The following is a 15836-nucleotide window of genomic DNA, read 5'->3' on the forward strand; positions in this document are numbered from 1 at the left end:
TTCAGCCAAGGAGGGCACTTCTTGGAGGCTTTCAGTGTGGATCAGCAGCTGCCCCCAGAAATGGTGGTAAAGAACCTGGCTCAAAGGTTTATTCTATATGCCTGCCATTCAATCAAAAGTTTCTTTGTGGCGAATACTTAACAACAAGAGAGGCAGCTTGGTGTGGAAAAAGTCTAGTGTTTTACTTGCCATGTGACTTGGAGAAAGGGTTCAAAAGATTATAATTTAAATTTTAAAAAAAAGTTGCATCATCACATTTACTATGACAATTAATCATGCCAAGGCAGGAACATATGCCCCCGGGGCAGTAGGAGAGCAGGCAGTCTCCAATCCCCACAGGCTGGACCTTTAGTGGTTCGGAAGCCCAACTCCCTTCCCCAGCCCTTAAAGGACCAGCCTCCCCAATGGAAGAACAAGAGAGCATTCCCTGTCTGGAGGCAGTCAGAGGGCAGTGGGGGCTTGGCTGGAAATGCCCAGCTGGGCCTTAGAAGGGTTCTGTAGTCTTAAGGACATAGAGCCCATCTGGCACCAGAATGGAGGTTTAAATGTTTTCTTGTTCTTCCCATTTTTTGCCCAAGTGATTTTTTTTTCTTTTTTCTTTTTGGTTCTTTATTTTCTATGGGCCCCATGAGGATAAACCAAGGTGAAAAGTTAGATTTGAATTGTGGAGAAATACTGACTTAAAAAGTAAATCAGTAAGGTTTAATAAGTACCTGCTGTGTTTTGAGTCCTGAGAATACAAATATAATGAATGAAACAGTCCCCATTCACAAAGAACTTACATTCCAATAGAGAACATAATATATGAGTAGAAGCAAAATAGAGTAGATTACTATACCATGCAGTGGAGCCCAACTCTTCATGACCCCACCGTTGGGGTTTCTTTGCAGTCTTCTCTGATTCCTTATGACTCCATTTGATGTTTTCTTGGCAGAGACACTGGATTGGTTTGCCATTCCCTTCTCCAACTCATTTTACAGATGAGGAAACTGTGGCAAACATGGTTAAGTGACTTGCCCAGGGTCACTCAGCCACTTAGTGTCTGGGCTCAGATCTGATCTCAAGAAGATGAGTCTTCTTGCTTCCAAGGCCAGTGCTCCATCCACTGTACCACCTCTCAGGCTGAAGAGGATCAATCATAAAAGAGTTCAATTCAAGAAGGTTAGAAGGGCGGCAGTAGTGGTGGGACTTTGTGTAGAAGGTGGCCCTAAACTGGAAGTGAGGAGTTCTGTGAGGTAGTGCTGAGGAAAGTGTGCCACTCCAGACTAAACCAAGACTTCCAATGAGTCAGTTACTAGGGAGAAGTAACCCCAAGCTTTCAAATAATAGAAATAATGCAGTAATGCAGCTTTTGAATGCCAAAGGGATTTTCAAAAATAGTAATAAATTTGGAAATTAAATTTCGAAATTCTTCATATGTATATAAAACTTTTATTATTTCATGGGAAAATCTTTCACAAAACCAGGGAGAAAGCTGAGAAAGAAAAGTATGGACCAATAATGAATAGTGATGCCCCCCAAAATTAACTGAAATATTAACAAAGTTGGCATAGCAATATTTTTGGTTTATTGCAGCCACTGTGAAGTTATACTAGACACGTAAGAGTAATTCAGTGTTTGGAGAACTAAAAAGACAATAATTGATCATATTGATGACAATAAAACCATATGATTATGTCAGTACTGGCAAACTTTATCATATTGCTTTTCACTTTATTGAGTCTTGCAAATATTATGTTTTTCTTTAGTTTTCTTTTGTTTTACAAATTTAAGATTTGTGGCAGTCCTAAGTTGAGTAAGTATGGGTACCATTTTCCCAACAACACATACTCATACCATGTCTTTCATAGTCTGGAAATTCTCACAATATTTCAAACTTTTTCATGATTATATCTGTGATCTGTGTGATGAGTGTGATGTTATTGTTGTAATTGTTTTGAGGCTCCATGTACCATACCCATATAATTTTAAGAAATTGCCACTGCTAGCCCAGCCATTGGCAACCACCACTGGGATGAGTTTGCAGCCATCAATATCGAGACGAGACCCTCCACCAGCAGATTACAACTTACCAAAGGCTCAGCTGATAGCCAGTATTTTTTAGCAAAAAAAAAAATTTTAATGGCAGTAATATATATTTTTGGACACTTAATAGCATAAAATATATATGCTCTGGGAAACCAAAAAATTCTTGTGACTGGTTGTATTGCAATAGAGTTTTACTGGTGCTTGTCTGGAACCAAAACCATAAAATCTACAGGGTATGCTTATAAAAATGGAAAAGTCCGGGGCAGTTAGGTGGCACAATGGATAGAGTACCAGCCCTGGAGTCAGGAGTACCTGAGTTCAAATCCGGCCTCAGACACTTAATAATTACCTAGCTGTGTGGCCTTGGGCAAGCCACTTAACCCCATTTGCCTTGCAAAAACCTAAAAAAAAAAAAAAAGGAAAAGTCCTTCTACAATAAAATACTCATTTATTTTGAAAAGGAGCTGTAACCAAAAATAGGCCTTTCCTTATTATAACAGCCAAGAGCTGTCTAAAGCCAAGAGCTAGCAATACACACACACACACACACACACACACACACACACACACACACCCCTCTCTCTCTGCCTCTCTCTCTCTCTCTCACTATACATACATATGTGTGTGTGTGTGTGTGTGTGTGTGTGTGGTTTTTGCCAGGCAATTTTGCTGTATCCACTGCGCCACCTAGCCTCCCCTACAGTATTTCTAATAGAGCAATATCAGATACCTTTCTAAGAACACCAGAGTTAAAGCAGCGATGTTCTTTGTCACCATTCAGTACAATTCCTGAAATGCTTTTGTTGGCATGAAGCTCCTCAGCAGTGAAAAGTATCAGAATAATGTAGTAACTCATATTAATCTGTCATTTTTATCTCCTCTATTTGTTTCAGGAACCTGGCTGTTGTATTTACCATGTACCTGGAGCATTGGCTTGGCAGCAGAGCCAGGCTGTTTTCCAGACTGGTATATGTTGTCCCTTTTTGGGACTGGAGCAATTCTGATGCGCGGAGCCGGCTGTACGATTAATGACATGTGGGATCAGGATTATGATAAAAAGGTAAAGAAAGCTTCCTAAATGCTATAATAATACTAATAGCTTCATTAAATTTTATAGATTATTATAAAGCAATTTACATACATGTGATATTCAATAATGCTATAATTATAGAATAAATTCAGAAGGGGCAGCTAGGTGGTGTAGTGGATAAAGCACTGGCCTTGGAGTCAGGAGTACCTGGGTTCAAATCCGGTCTCAGACACTTAATAATTACCTAGCTGTGTGGCCTTGGGCAAGCCACTTAGCCCCATTTGCCTTGCAAAAACCTAAAAAGAAAAAAAAAAAAAGAATAGATTCAGAGCCCTAGCTATGCAGAGAAAAGAAATACTCAAAATGGAACAGTTTAAAACATCTTTTCCTTTTCTGTAATCAGATAAAAAATTAGCCAAGGTTTGTTTTATTTTTCTAAAATGTGAGAATTTAGAAAAAAATCAGCATTTTGTTTTTAGTTTGGGGTGTCAGAAGTGACATTTGGAAACAAGTCTTGATATTTAGTACTTTTTCTCCAGAATTTTGTTTTTTAACTTCCAACCTTTCAGTTAATAAAAAAGTACTGAGCATCTTTGCTCATATCTGTGAACACCTATCATTTAAGTGATGCAAATCATACATTTTCATGCACAAATTATGTCTTTTAAGGTCCTACTCAAAAATTTGGCTCAAATGACTTTTTTATTTTTTATTTTTTTATTTTTTCTTTATTTTATATTTATTTATTCTCTTTTTGTACAAATAATGTTTTTATACATTAATAAAATATTCTTGTTTAAGAGTAAACAGAATACCCCTCCCCCCACAAAATATAGACTCACTTGATCGATAAAGTAAAGGGGAGAGAAAAAAATTAAAATTAAAAAAAAAGTAATAATTATAGGTATGGCCAGGTGGCACAATGGATGGAGCCCCAGCCCTGGAGCCAGGAGTACCTGAGCCCATATCCAGCCCCATACACCCAATAATCACCCAGCCGTATGTCATGCAAGCCACCCCAACCCCAATGCCCTGCAAAAAAAAAAAAGACCCAAAATAAAATAGTAATAATAGTAGGGGTGGCTGGGTGGCAGACAGAGCATTGGCCCTTGAGCCAGGAGCACCCGGGTCCAAATCCGGCCTCAGACACCCAAAGATCACCCTGCTATGCGACTCCAGGCAGGCCACCCAGCCCCATTTGCCCCGCGCCCCCCCCCCCCAAATAATAATAATAAAAAATGTGCTTCAGTCTTTGTTCTAATACCAACAACTCTGTCGCGGGTGGATCACATTCTTTATGGTAAGTCCATCGCAAAAGTTACTTCCATATTTTTCCACCATTGCCATTGCTGATCGCAACTCCCTCCTTCCGTATTTCTCCATTACCATGTACTATATTTTCTCTCTCCTTTCACTCTGACTCTGCTGTAGGGTCGCTGAGTGGTGCAGCAGACAGATCCCTGGTCCTGGGGCCAAGAAGCCCTGAGCCCCCATACCACCCCTTAGGCCCAGAATCCACCTGGCCCCATGGTCCTGGGCAGGCCTTCTAATCCCAGCCCCTTGCAAGAAGTAAAAAGGAAAATGTGTTATTATCTGACCACTCTCCCACCATGGTCCATCCTCTCCTCCATCACTCACATCCCCCCCCTTCTCCCTTCCCCCCCCTTTTATTCTTACTCCAGATGCCTATAACCCATTGAGTATATATGCTGTTTCCTCTCCTAGCCACCTCTCATGAGAGCAAAGATTCCCTCATTCCCCCTTGCCTTACCCCCTTCCATGTCATTGCAATAGCTCATTGTAATAAAGAAAAAATTTATTATATGAGATATCTTGGCCTATTCCCCCTCTCCTTTTTCTTTCTCCCATTACATTTCCCTTTTTTTGTATTGACTCCATTTTTACACCATATTTTATCTTAAAATTCGGCTTTCTCCTGTGCTTCAACTATAAAAGCTCCCTCTACCTGCTCTATTAACTGAGAAGGTTAATATGAGTATTATTAGTGTCATTTTTCTATGCAGGAATACATGCAGTTCATCATTAAGTCCCTCATATTTTCCTCTTCTCCAATCTCTGTGCTTCACCTGAGTCCTGTATCTGAAGATCAAACCTTCTGTTCAGCTCTGGCCATTCCAACAAGAACATTTGAAATTCCCCTTGTTCATTGAAAGTCCATCTTTTTTCCCTGGAAGAGGACATTCAGCCTTGCTGGGTAGTTAGTTCATTCTTGGCTGCATTCTAAGCTCTTTTGCCTTCTGGTATATTATATTCCAAGCCCTACGAGTTTCCAGTGTAGTTGCTGCTAAGTCCTGTGTGATCCTGACTGCAGCTCCACGATATTTGAACTGTGTCCTTCTGACTGCTTGTAATATTTTCTCTTTGACTTGGGAATTCTGAAACTTGGCTATAATATTCCTAGGGGTTGGTTTTTTGGGATCTCTTTCTCAGGGGGATCTGTGGATTCTCTCCATTTCTATTTTGCCCTCTGCTTCTAGGCTATCAGGGCAATTTCCCTGTAGTAATTCTTTGAAAATGATGTCAAGGCTCTTTTCCTGATCATGACTTTCAGGTATTCCAATAATTTTTAAATTATCTTTCCTAAGTCTGTTTTCCATATCAGTTGTTTTTTTCAATGAGATGTTTCACATTTTCTTCTAATTTTTCATTTTTTGGGTTTTGAAGTAATGAGTCCTGATTTCTGGTAAATTCATCAATCTCCCTGAATTCTATTGTTTGTCTGAAGGATTTGTTCTCCTCAGAGTTTTCTTATCTCTTTTCCCATCTGGCCAGTTTTGCTTTTTAAAGCATTCTTCTCCTCAATAACTTTTTGAACTGTTTTATCCATTTGACCTAAGCTAGTTTTTAGCATGCTATTTTCTTCAGCATTTTTTTGGATTCCCTTGACTAGGCTGATAACTTCATTTTCATGTTTTTCCTGCATCTCCTTTCTTTTCCCAGTTTTTCTTCTAACTCCCTCATTTGATTTTCAAAGTCTTTTTTTGAGCTCTGTCCTAGCCTGAGCCCAATTTCTGTTTTTCTTGGAGTCTTTAGATGCAGGAGCTTGTGCTTCCTCATCTTCAGACTGAGTATTTTGATCCTTCTTGGGCTCATATGCAAAATATTTTTCAGTGGTGTTCCTCTTGTTTCTCTGCTTGCTCATTTTCCCAGCCTGAGCCTGGTTTTGGGGTGCTTCCTGAGCTTTTGGGACACTCCCACAAGGGTCTCAGTGTGTGAGGCTCTGTCCTCCCTCCTGGTCTGTGAATGACCATATGTGCCCCCCTCTGCCACGGGGCTACAGTGGGGGTGGCCCTGCTGTTCTATGGGGGTGCCTAGATTGCGATCAGGATCAGAATGTGGTCAGAGTCCTGTTCCAGGGGCAGAGGACAGAGCTGGACAGTCTCTCTTCACTCCCCTCCCTGGGTTCAGTAGGCTCATGCCCTGGGGGCTCCTGCTTACTGGCTCTGCCTGCTTCTGTTCCTGGATCTGGCCATGCTGCTGGCTGTGTGCCCTGAGGGCTGGGCTTCATGTGCTTGCTCTGGCAGAGGTCCCCAGCTGTTCCCCCACTTTGTGCCTGGTGCTCCCCAGGGCGTAGCTCAGGAAACTCCCCCGCTGCTGTGAGCTGGGGCTCTCAGCACCCTGGGGCTGCCTCCGGGAGGCTGAAGTTCTTTCACTCTGGCAGACCACCCCTCTGGCGGGCCACCCCTCCAACCCTGGGGAGCAGAGCCTTTCTGCTCTTTTCCAGGTTACCTTGAGTAGGACAACTGCCTCACTGGGTCCCTCTGTGGGTTCTGTCTCTCGAAAATTTAGTTAGAGTCCTTAGTTTCGAAGTTTTATGAGAGAGCTTCTAAGAGATGTTGCTCTCTTGTTGCCATCTTGGCTCCGCCCCCCTCAAATGACTTCTTACATTTCCTTCACAGGGGCTATAAGATTTATGAAAATATATAGAATCACAAAAGTTAGAGCTTAAGGGGACTTTTCTAGTTAAGTTGGTTTTGCTCTCATAGATTTTCTTTTTCTTTTTTTTAGGTTTTTTTTTTTTACAAGGCGAATGGGGTTAAGTGGCTTGCCCAAGGCCACACAGCTAGGTAATTATTAAGTGTCTGAGACCGGATTTGAACTCAGGTACTCCTGACTCCAGGGCTGGTGCTCTATCCACTATGCAACCTAGCTGCCCCTCTCATAGATTTTCAAGAGCTTTTAAAAGTGTTTTTAAGAGATCTTGACTAATACAATTATAAAATTATAAAACCAAATTATATTTTCTTTGATATTTTTTAATCCTGTAAATGTTCAGGAGTAAGTTGGGAAGAATTGAATTTCAAGTTCATTCTGCAAGGGCAAAACTATTAAATCCTATTTGCCCACAAGACAGTTTCTCCCACCCAGGATTTTAATGTAAATTTTTGTTAATCTGATCTTGACAGATGTCAACAAGTCTGAATATTTCCAATTGTATATGAAGTCACAAACCTGTATCTATACAAAGAGTTCTTTTGTTTCTCTCCATGTCCAATTTGAGAGTTGAAAGGGACTCAGTGTCCACCTGGCTAGCCTCTACACTTGAACATATCTGAGGACCTGCCATCCAGTTTCTACCTGAAGACATCCACGGAAGGAATGCCTCCTGTTCTTGAGACAAGCCACCCTACTTTTGGACTGCTCACCTTGTTTGGAGGTGTTTGCGGGCCTGGACCTTAAATTTGGATCTTTTTCCCCCTTCTGCCCACCTCCAAGGCCAAACTGAGCCAAGCCGGTCCATCCTCCTTATATCAACCCAAACCCAACTCTCATGTCCTTGTGAGTCTTCTTTTCTCCATACTTAAACATTCCCCAAGTTCCTTAAGGTCCTTGTAAATCCCAAATGCAAGACCTTTTAGCATCCTGGTTGCCCTCCTTAGACACACTCTTAGCTTCTAACAGTGGTGCTCAGAAGTGGTGAGGCCTTGCTGGGATGGAGCCCAGGGAGATGACCCCCTCCCCGTCACTTGATGCTGCTCCCCTCCAGCAGGGCCCATGGTGGTCAGTGCTTTGGCCACCATAGCACCCTGTGGGTTCTGATTGTGGAAACCACTAAAACCCCAGATCCCTTCCAGAACAGCTCCTTTCTATCTGTGCCTTCCTGTCTTATATTTGTTGGGTTTGTTTTGTGTGTGAGCCTAAGTGTAAGACTTTATATTGATTCGATTTAATTTCATCCTATTGAATTAGTCCTGTTCTATAAGCTTTTGTTTCCTGACTGTCATCCACTGTGTCAGTTCTCCCTTCCAGCAAATACAATGAACATACCATCTATAACATTTTTGAAGTTATTGATAAGAATGTTAAACAGCCCAGAGCCAAGGAGATTCTCTAGCTCACAGCTCCTCAAGGGAAAATTCCCAAGTGCCTCCCAAATTGTAATTGGGAAATGTTTAACAAAATATATAATAATATAACCCAGATAATGTTAATTTGTGGTTTTCTAAGTCAGCAAGAGGACTACAGGAATTTCTTTTTATTTGAGTTTGACATGACCAGTCTAATCCATATTGTTCTCTCCAAAAGGATAGTCTAAGACTATCAAAAGCTTTGCTAAAATCTAAGTAAATCATATATTCAGCATTCCCCTCATCTCTGATGTTAGTAATCCTGTCATGGGGGAAATGAGATAAGTTTGGCTTGACTTGTTCTTGATGAAATCATGTTGTTGACTCCTTGTAATCTCTTTGAAGATATTTGCCAATTCATTACTTTAATGATCCTTTCCCAAATCTTCCCAGAAATTGAAGTCAAGTTTGCAGACTGTGTTCTCTTCTCTTTTTAGAAAAAGCAGAGCCCTTCTCTGATTTCATGATCCCTCTCTCATTTCCCATGTGCTTTCAGATTTCTCTGGTAGTGACTTTGCCTTCTCATGGCACAGTTCTTTCAGGATCTGAGATCATAGTTCACCTGGACTAGGTGACTTACTTCCTTATCCTGATGCTATCCATTCCCAGTATCAAGGTCTTTCTCCTTTGTAGAGAAAGCAAAGTCCATCAGCTCTGCCTTCTCTATAGCCAGAAATCATTGTGCTAGCCACCCCTTTCCTTCTTTAATCTTCCTTTTTCTCTGAAAAAAAAAATCCCCTTTTTGTTTTCCTGAGCTTACCTCACCAACCTCACCCCATTTTGACTTTTAGCATGCCCCCTACTCTTTTTTTCAGGATCACATCATGTTCTCATACTCATCATTGACTTCCTGACCTTTTGCCCATGTTTTCTTTTTAAAATCTAATTTGGTTGGTGCATTCCATGAGGGTCTTCAGACAAATTCCATTTTTCCCCTTCATTAAAATTGTTTCCTTTTATATGCATTGTTGAACATCATTCTTCTCTCCTGATCTGACTTCCCCCAAAGCAGATTATTTCATATTTTCCTTGGAACTCAATAAAACCAGCTTTCCTAAAATTGAGAGTGAATGTCAGATTGTGCCAGTTTCTCTTTCCTTTAACCATAAATCCTAGGATATAGGGTTTCTTCCCTCCAAGCTTCCCTTCATTTCCAACTTAGCAATCAGATCCAAGCAGAATAGTCCCTTGTTGATTCTCCCACCTTTTGAAGAATGAAATTATCACTGAAGCAAGCCAGAGAATTATCAACTGCTCTGCTTTGAGAGAGACAGAAACAGACAGAGACAGAGAGAGACAGAGAGAGAGAGAGAGAGAGAGAGAGAGACAAAAAGATGGAGGGAGGGAGAAAGACAGAGAGATGGAGACAGAGACAGAGAGACAGAGAGGGGAGAGAGATGGAGGGGGAGAGAGACAGAGACAGTAGATGTCCAATTAACTGAAGTCTCCGCCTCTCCCTCTTAGGTATAAACTTGGGTTTAAGACTAATCATAGAGAGTATCTTTGCTTTGTTTTTTTGTGATCTTTTAGAAAGCAATAATTGATATTAAGGTGTCAATTTGTGTTTCATATGAGTTTTATCCATACCTATATGACTATTGTGTAATCATTAAAATCACAGAAGTTGAGATAAATATATAAAGTTCAGTTTCTTTTTGGTTTTGTTGCCTAACCATTTTCTTTTGGAAATTCAGGTCTAGTGTTTTGATGGTAACTTGAGTAAGCAATTCTTTTCATCTGACAAAAGCTTGTTTATTATTCCCCTTTGAACTTGGCTAGAGTTACATTGTCACATAAATCAGTTGTAAAGATGTGATTATTATTTCCTGGTTTTAAGTTAAAGGGTTTAATCCAAGGACAAGCAAAGGATCCATTTTTGGCATTTGACCCAAGAGGGTCATCTTGACTGACCAACTTTGTTAATTCAGAAAAGAAAAATTAGTGAACTGTGATGACAACATGGATACATTCTCTGTCTTTGGTTTTACTGGGAAGAATAATTTCTAAAATTTTCATTGTGTAAGAGAAAAATAGTTCAATTCTGTTGCTCACATAACATCTGTGATTCTTCTTACATTTACAGTCACTTTGCAAATACTACTTAGGTATAGATTTTGGGTTACTAGTATTAGACTTAGTCAATGATTGTTCTCAGGTAGCCTTGCAGAAATCCTATTGCATACTTACATCAACATTATCTTCCTCTCCTTTACCTTTGCAGAAGTCACTAGTTTTATGCACTCTTTGCTCCAAAATATTTATTTAATCCAAATTTCATTCCACCTTCCTATATTCAAGTGTTCCAGTAGTCTTAGACCTAAGGATACTTTCTGTTCTTTACTTCTTGTATGAGAATTGGACTATTATGAACATGATAAAGTGAGTGTCAAAATTGTGAAGAAGGGAGGAATGGGGTGATATTTACTTTTTGATAAGTTTCTTGTGCTTTTTCCAAGCTGATCCAAATCTGAATTACTGATTCTTGGGCCTATCTCAAATATTGAGTTTTATTTTAAATGAGGCTTTTATAAAGAATCTGATTTTTCTGTGTGAAGGTTACAAGGACAGCAAATCGACCAATAGCTGCGGGAGATATTTCAACTTTTCAATCTTTGGTTTTCCTTGGAGGACAGCTGAGCTTGGCACTGTGTGTGCTCCTGTGTCTGAATTATTACAGGTACATTTCATATACATTTCCCAATATGAATAAAAAAAAAAAACCTGTCATTTATTTATTTATTTATTTTTAGTTTTTTTTTTTGCAAGGCAAATGGAGTTAAGTGGCTTGCCCAAGGCCACACAGCTAGGTAATTATTAAGTGTCTGAGACCAGATTTGAACCTAGGTACTCCTGACTCCAGGGCCAGTGCTTTATCCACTGTGCCACCTAGCCACCCCTTGTCATTTTTTAAAGTTGAAAAATAGTGTCATCAAATTGGTTTATTTCTGCCCCTAAATATATTTATTGACCACACATAGCCAGTGTACAGATATTATACTTCTTGAAAATGATCTCAGGTAAAGTGAGAAGTAAACTTATAGCATTTTGTAGTCCTTGTGGTTATTTGATATGGTTAGAAATGTTAGCTATAGCAATTAGTCAAGGGGGACAAAAAGCATTTGAGGGAATAATTGTAGGAAAATAGGAGACAAAATGATCTCTACAGGTGATATGGTTTACCTGGAAATTCCTAGAGATTCTGTGAAAAAACTTAATTGCAACAATGACTTTTTTTTTAAATAAAGCATTGTAATTAAATACAGAATTAGGCACTCCAACAAAACATAGAATTTAATTACTTATTTAAAAAATTTTTCATTTACTTAGTATAGATAATCATTCTTGACTTTTGTTTTCTAAAGTAACAGGTTTTAAAATAAAATGACAAAAATAATTGACTTTTTTATATATTACAAAATTCAGCAGGAGATAAATTCCATTTAAAATATCTATTGAACACATAATATTCCTAGAAGTTAACTTACCAAGATATACTCAGAAAGTTATAGTATAACTTCCTTATAATCTTTGCAGAAATAAGTGAAAACTTAATTGATTGTTCTATATTGACCTTGCCAATATAATAAAAATGATGCTACCTAAATTCATACACATTTCTTCATGAATGAAGGAATCTTCAAAGGGTCATATTTAAAGAGCTGGACATAATAATAACAGAATTGATGAAATGACTCTTATTATTTATATGTATCCATTCTCTATAAGCCTTAGATTTTTGTCAGATAATTTCCATGAAACATTTTTCCCATTCAGCAACTTTTCTTCTTATTCAAGCTCCATTGATTTTGTTCTTATAAAAGTTTTTTTTTATTTTAATTCAAACTATCTATTTTATCTTTTATGGTCACCTTTATCCTTTGTGAGGAAAAGCCAGTGCTTGACCTAACTCAAAACTCTGGAAATATCAATTTTGGTGTCCTCTTAATGACCATCATAAAAGTTCCTTGATGATCATAACTTTTGTGCTAAACAGCTACTTTATCTGTGAAGTCAGATTGTTCCAGACTGTGCTTCCCTGGCCATTCTGAAACCCGTCTTCCTCCTTCCTATTTCTCGTCCATCTCTCTGAGTTCTCTTTTCCACTCAGCGTACCTCCCCTTGAGTCTAAGGTCAATTCTCATTTCCTGTCTATAAACATTAATTCCGTTTGTCCACAATCCTAGTCTAGTTGTGGTGTTCGTCTCCCTCCAGGATTTCACAGATTGTCCCCTTCAAAATGAACAGCAGTCTCATCTTCAGTAACTTCTGAGCAGACTGAGGCCAGTCACAAGCTGACCTGTATGGAAAGATGGTTCTTTCAACGGACAGCATCAGTGGTGCTGATTTCTGGGGCCTTGGCATGTAGCTCTCATTTGCATAACTCTTCTGCTTCTGTTTGTCTGTACTGGTCTTTCTGAACCATTTGGTACAGTACACACCTCATTACAGTGACTACCCTTGAATGGTAGAAGAAGAAATAATAGGGTAAGGAAGATTGAAGCACAGAGAATCAGAGGGACTTGGCCCTCTGTTAAGGGTTGGCTGCAGGGGCAGAACCTGGACTGTGACTCAGTCTTCTTACATGAATAAGAAAGCTCCTTGTTTTCAACAGTGACGAAAAGGGTAAATCCAAAGGAATAATTTCTTTGTGGCACAATTTTAGAAAGCAGCCTTTTTGTCCACACAATCTGCAGAATATTCATCAATAAAATGAAAACAACATTCTGCAAAGTTCTTCTGGGATCACTGAACTTGCCATAAATCAGGGATTCATCACCTTTTTTGTTCTGGGACCTCTTTGGCAGGCTCATAAAACCCATAGGTGGAGTCCTCAGAATCATGTCTTTAAAGACAAAAAATAAAATACACAGTGCCTGTTATGTGTTAAGTGCTTTCCAAGTATTATCTCATTTGATCTTTATAACAACCTTAGGAGGTAAGTGGTTTTATTATCCTCATTTTACAGTTGAGGAAACTGAGGAAGGCACAGGTTAAGTGACTTGCCCAGGGTCTCTCAGTAAGTAATGATTTGAAGGCACTGAAAAACCAGCAGCCTCCATGGAGAGGTCTTCCTTCAGTTACCATCCATTTGTATATGGTGTATCTCCAACCAAGGTGGCAATGCAAGAGAAAGTTTTCACACTCTTACTGTCACCCCAGTGCCCTAGGAAAACTCAGGAACTAGGAAGAGCTTGAAAATCAAATTTAGAAAGGAAATTTTTCTGTTATCTCATTGCTGCTACTCTTACAACCTATAAATTCATTATAGTTTTTATCAATTTCTAAGAAGTTAGATTGGATGCTATGTCTTTGACCTCTTTAATTTTCTCTTCATTTCAGTATAGCACTGGGAGCTGCATCCTTGTCTCTGGTGGTCATCTATCCTCTGATGAAAAGAATTACTTATTGGCCGCAGTTAGCCTTGGGTGAGCTTGAAATTACCATGTTATTACCCATGATTTCTTAAAAATGTTTTATTAATGCTCTTTCTTCTTTTTCCCTTCTTCTTTCCTTCCTTCTCGTCCTTCTTTCTCCCTCCTTCCCCCCTCTCCTTTTCTTCCTTAATCCTTTTTTTTTTTTTTTTTAGGTTTTTGTGAGGCAAATGGGGTTAAGTGGCTTGCCCAAGGCCACACAGCTAGGTAATTATTAAGTGTCTGAGGCCGGATCTGAACTCAGGTACTCCTGACTCCAGGGCCAATGTTTCATCCACTGCGCCACCTAGCCGCCCCTCTTAATCCTTTTCTAGCACAATTTACTAACTCACTCCTATTCCCTATAAATGAAAGCCTTCACTCACAAAGAGTAGCTGGTTGAGTAAAATCAATCAATCCATTGGCCACCTCTGAAAATATAACTCATTCTGCTCCTGTAGTCTTCCTCCTTTTTTAGTAAGATTTTTTCACATGTTTCATCTTATGTCTTTTGAAGTTCTTATTCTGTAGGTCTGAGTTCTGTAGACTTTCAGAATTACTTCTCTTCACATTATGGTGATCCTCTTGTAAATTGTTTTTCTGGTTCTGCTTATTTTAATCTGTTTCTGTTCATAGAAATCCTCCCATGTATCCATCATTTTTATCATTTTTTGCAGTACATTGTATAGCATATGCATAGGATACTAAGATCATAGATTTAATTAAATCTGGAAGAGAGGTAAAAGCCACATAGTCCTACCTCTTCATTTTACTACTTCAAGTGATAAATGACACAGGCAGGATTTGAATCCAGATTCTCTGACTCTGTTCTACCAGTATGGAATATTATCTCAATATTCCATAACCTTCATTCAGGGTGGCTAGGTGGCGCAGTGGATGGAGCACTGGCCCTGGAGTCAGGAGGAGTTCAGATCCGGCCTCAGACACTTAATAATTACTTAGCTGTGTGACCTTAGGCAAGTCATTTAACCCCATTGCGTTGCAGAAAATATATATATTCCATCATATTCATATAACAATTTATAATGGATCCAAAGATAAGGAAATTGTCCCAAGTAAAAGCAAAGTATTTTTAAACATAGTTGTTTGTTTGTTTTTCTAAAAGAGTAATTGACAAATTTGGTAAATAATTTAAAATACTCTAGAACAGGGATTCTTAATCTTCTCTTTGGCAATCTGGTAAAATCTTTGAACCCCTTCTCAGAATAATGTTTTTAAATGCTTAAATTAAAATATATTTTGCACACCAAAATAAATCAATTGCACCAAAATACTTTTATCAAAGTAAACGTTAAAGCCAACAACTTTATGGACCCCTTAAGCTAAAAATCTTGACTATTAGTGCACTGTAGTTTTAAAATAGAATTTTTTTTGGTTTTTTTTTTTGCAAGGCAATGGGTTTAAGTGACTTGCCCAAGGCCACACAGCTAGGTAATTATTAAGTGTCTGAGTCCGGATCTGAACTCAGGTACTCCTGACTCCAGGGCCAGTGCTCTATCCACTGCGCCACCTGGCTACCTCTCTTAAAATGGAATTTTTAAAAAACTCAAAATGTTGAATTATATTAAAAAAAATGCAGATTTGAGTTTACCTCCTTTAATAGATTCTTTATATTTCTTCATTAAGGTACCCACCTTGGAGAATAGATAAATTGGGACTTCCATTACCCTGTATTCCCAGGTGAATCTTGCCACTTGTATAGACTAGTCAGGTATGACAGTCTGGACCCTAATAATCCTAAAGGAACTCTCATGGAAAACCCTTCTTCTGTGGCCTATCCCTACATGTTGCCTTGGTTACCACAAGAGGAAAACAAGAGATTTGTGGAGTCACAGTGCTGAGATCTAAGACCAAGATGCTGAGGGCGTCTTTAGCCTTGTAAATAGAGGACTTTCTTTGGAGAATTCCCTATGAATCCAGTGCATAGGACATTGTCAATTTCTTTCCATCTTTATTTCCCCTTCTCTCCCATGGCTT

At 39.1% G+C, this 15836-nt stretch overlaps 1 protein-coding gene across 1 annotated transcript in view; it reads left to right on the top strand.

Moving 5' to 3' along the window:
• Window positions 1–15836, top strand: part of COQ2 (coenzyme Q2, polyprenyltransferase) — a 48839-nt gene that overhangs the window by 19875 nt on the left and 13128 nt on the right. Inside the window, exons 2-4 of the mRNA XM_074228501.1 lie at window positions 2922–3088; window positions 10983–11104; window positions 13768–13853. Of these exons, the coding sequence (XP_074084602.1) occupies window positions 2922–3088; window positions 10983–11104; window positions 13768–13853 (375 nt within the window). The remainder of the gene's footprint in view (window positions 1–2921; window positions 3089–10982; window positions 11105–13767; window positions 13854–15836) is intronic.

This window comes from Macrotis lagotis, chromosome 3 (assembly GCF_037893015.1).
Source record: "Macrotis lagotis isolate mMagLag1 chromosome 3, bilby.v1.9.chrom.fasta, whole genome shotgun sequence".
NCBI classification, from domain to species: domain Eukaryota; kingdom Metazoa; phylum Chordata; class Mammalia; order Peramelemorphia; family Peramelidae; genus Macrotis; species Macrotis lagotis.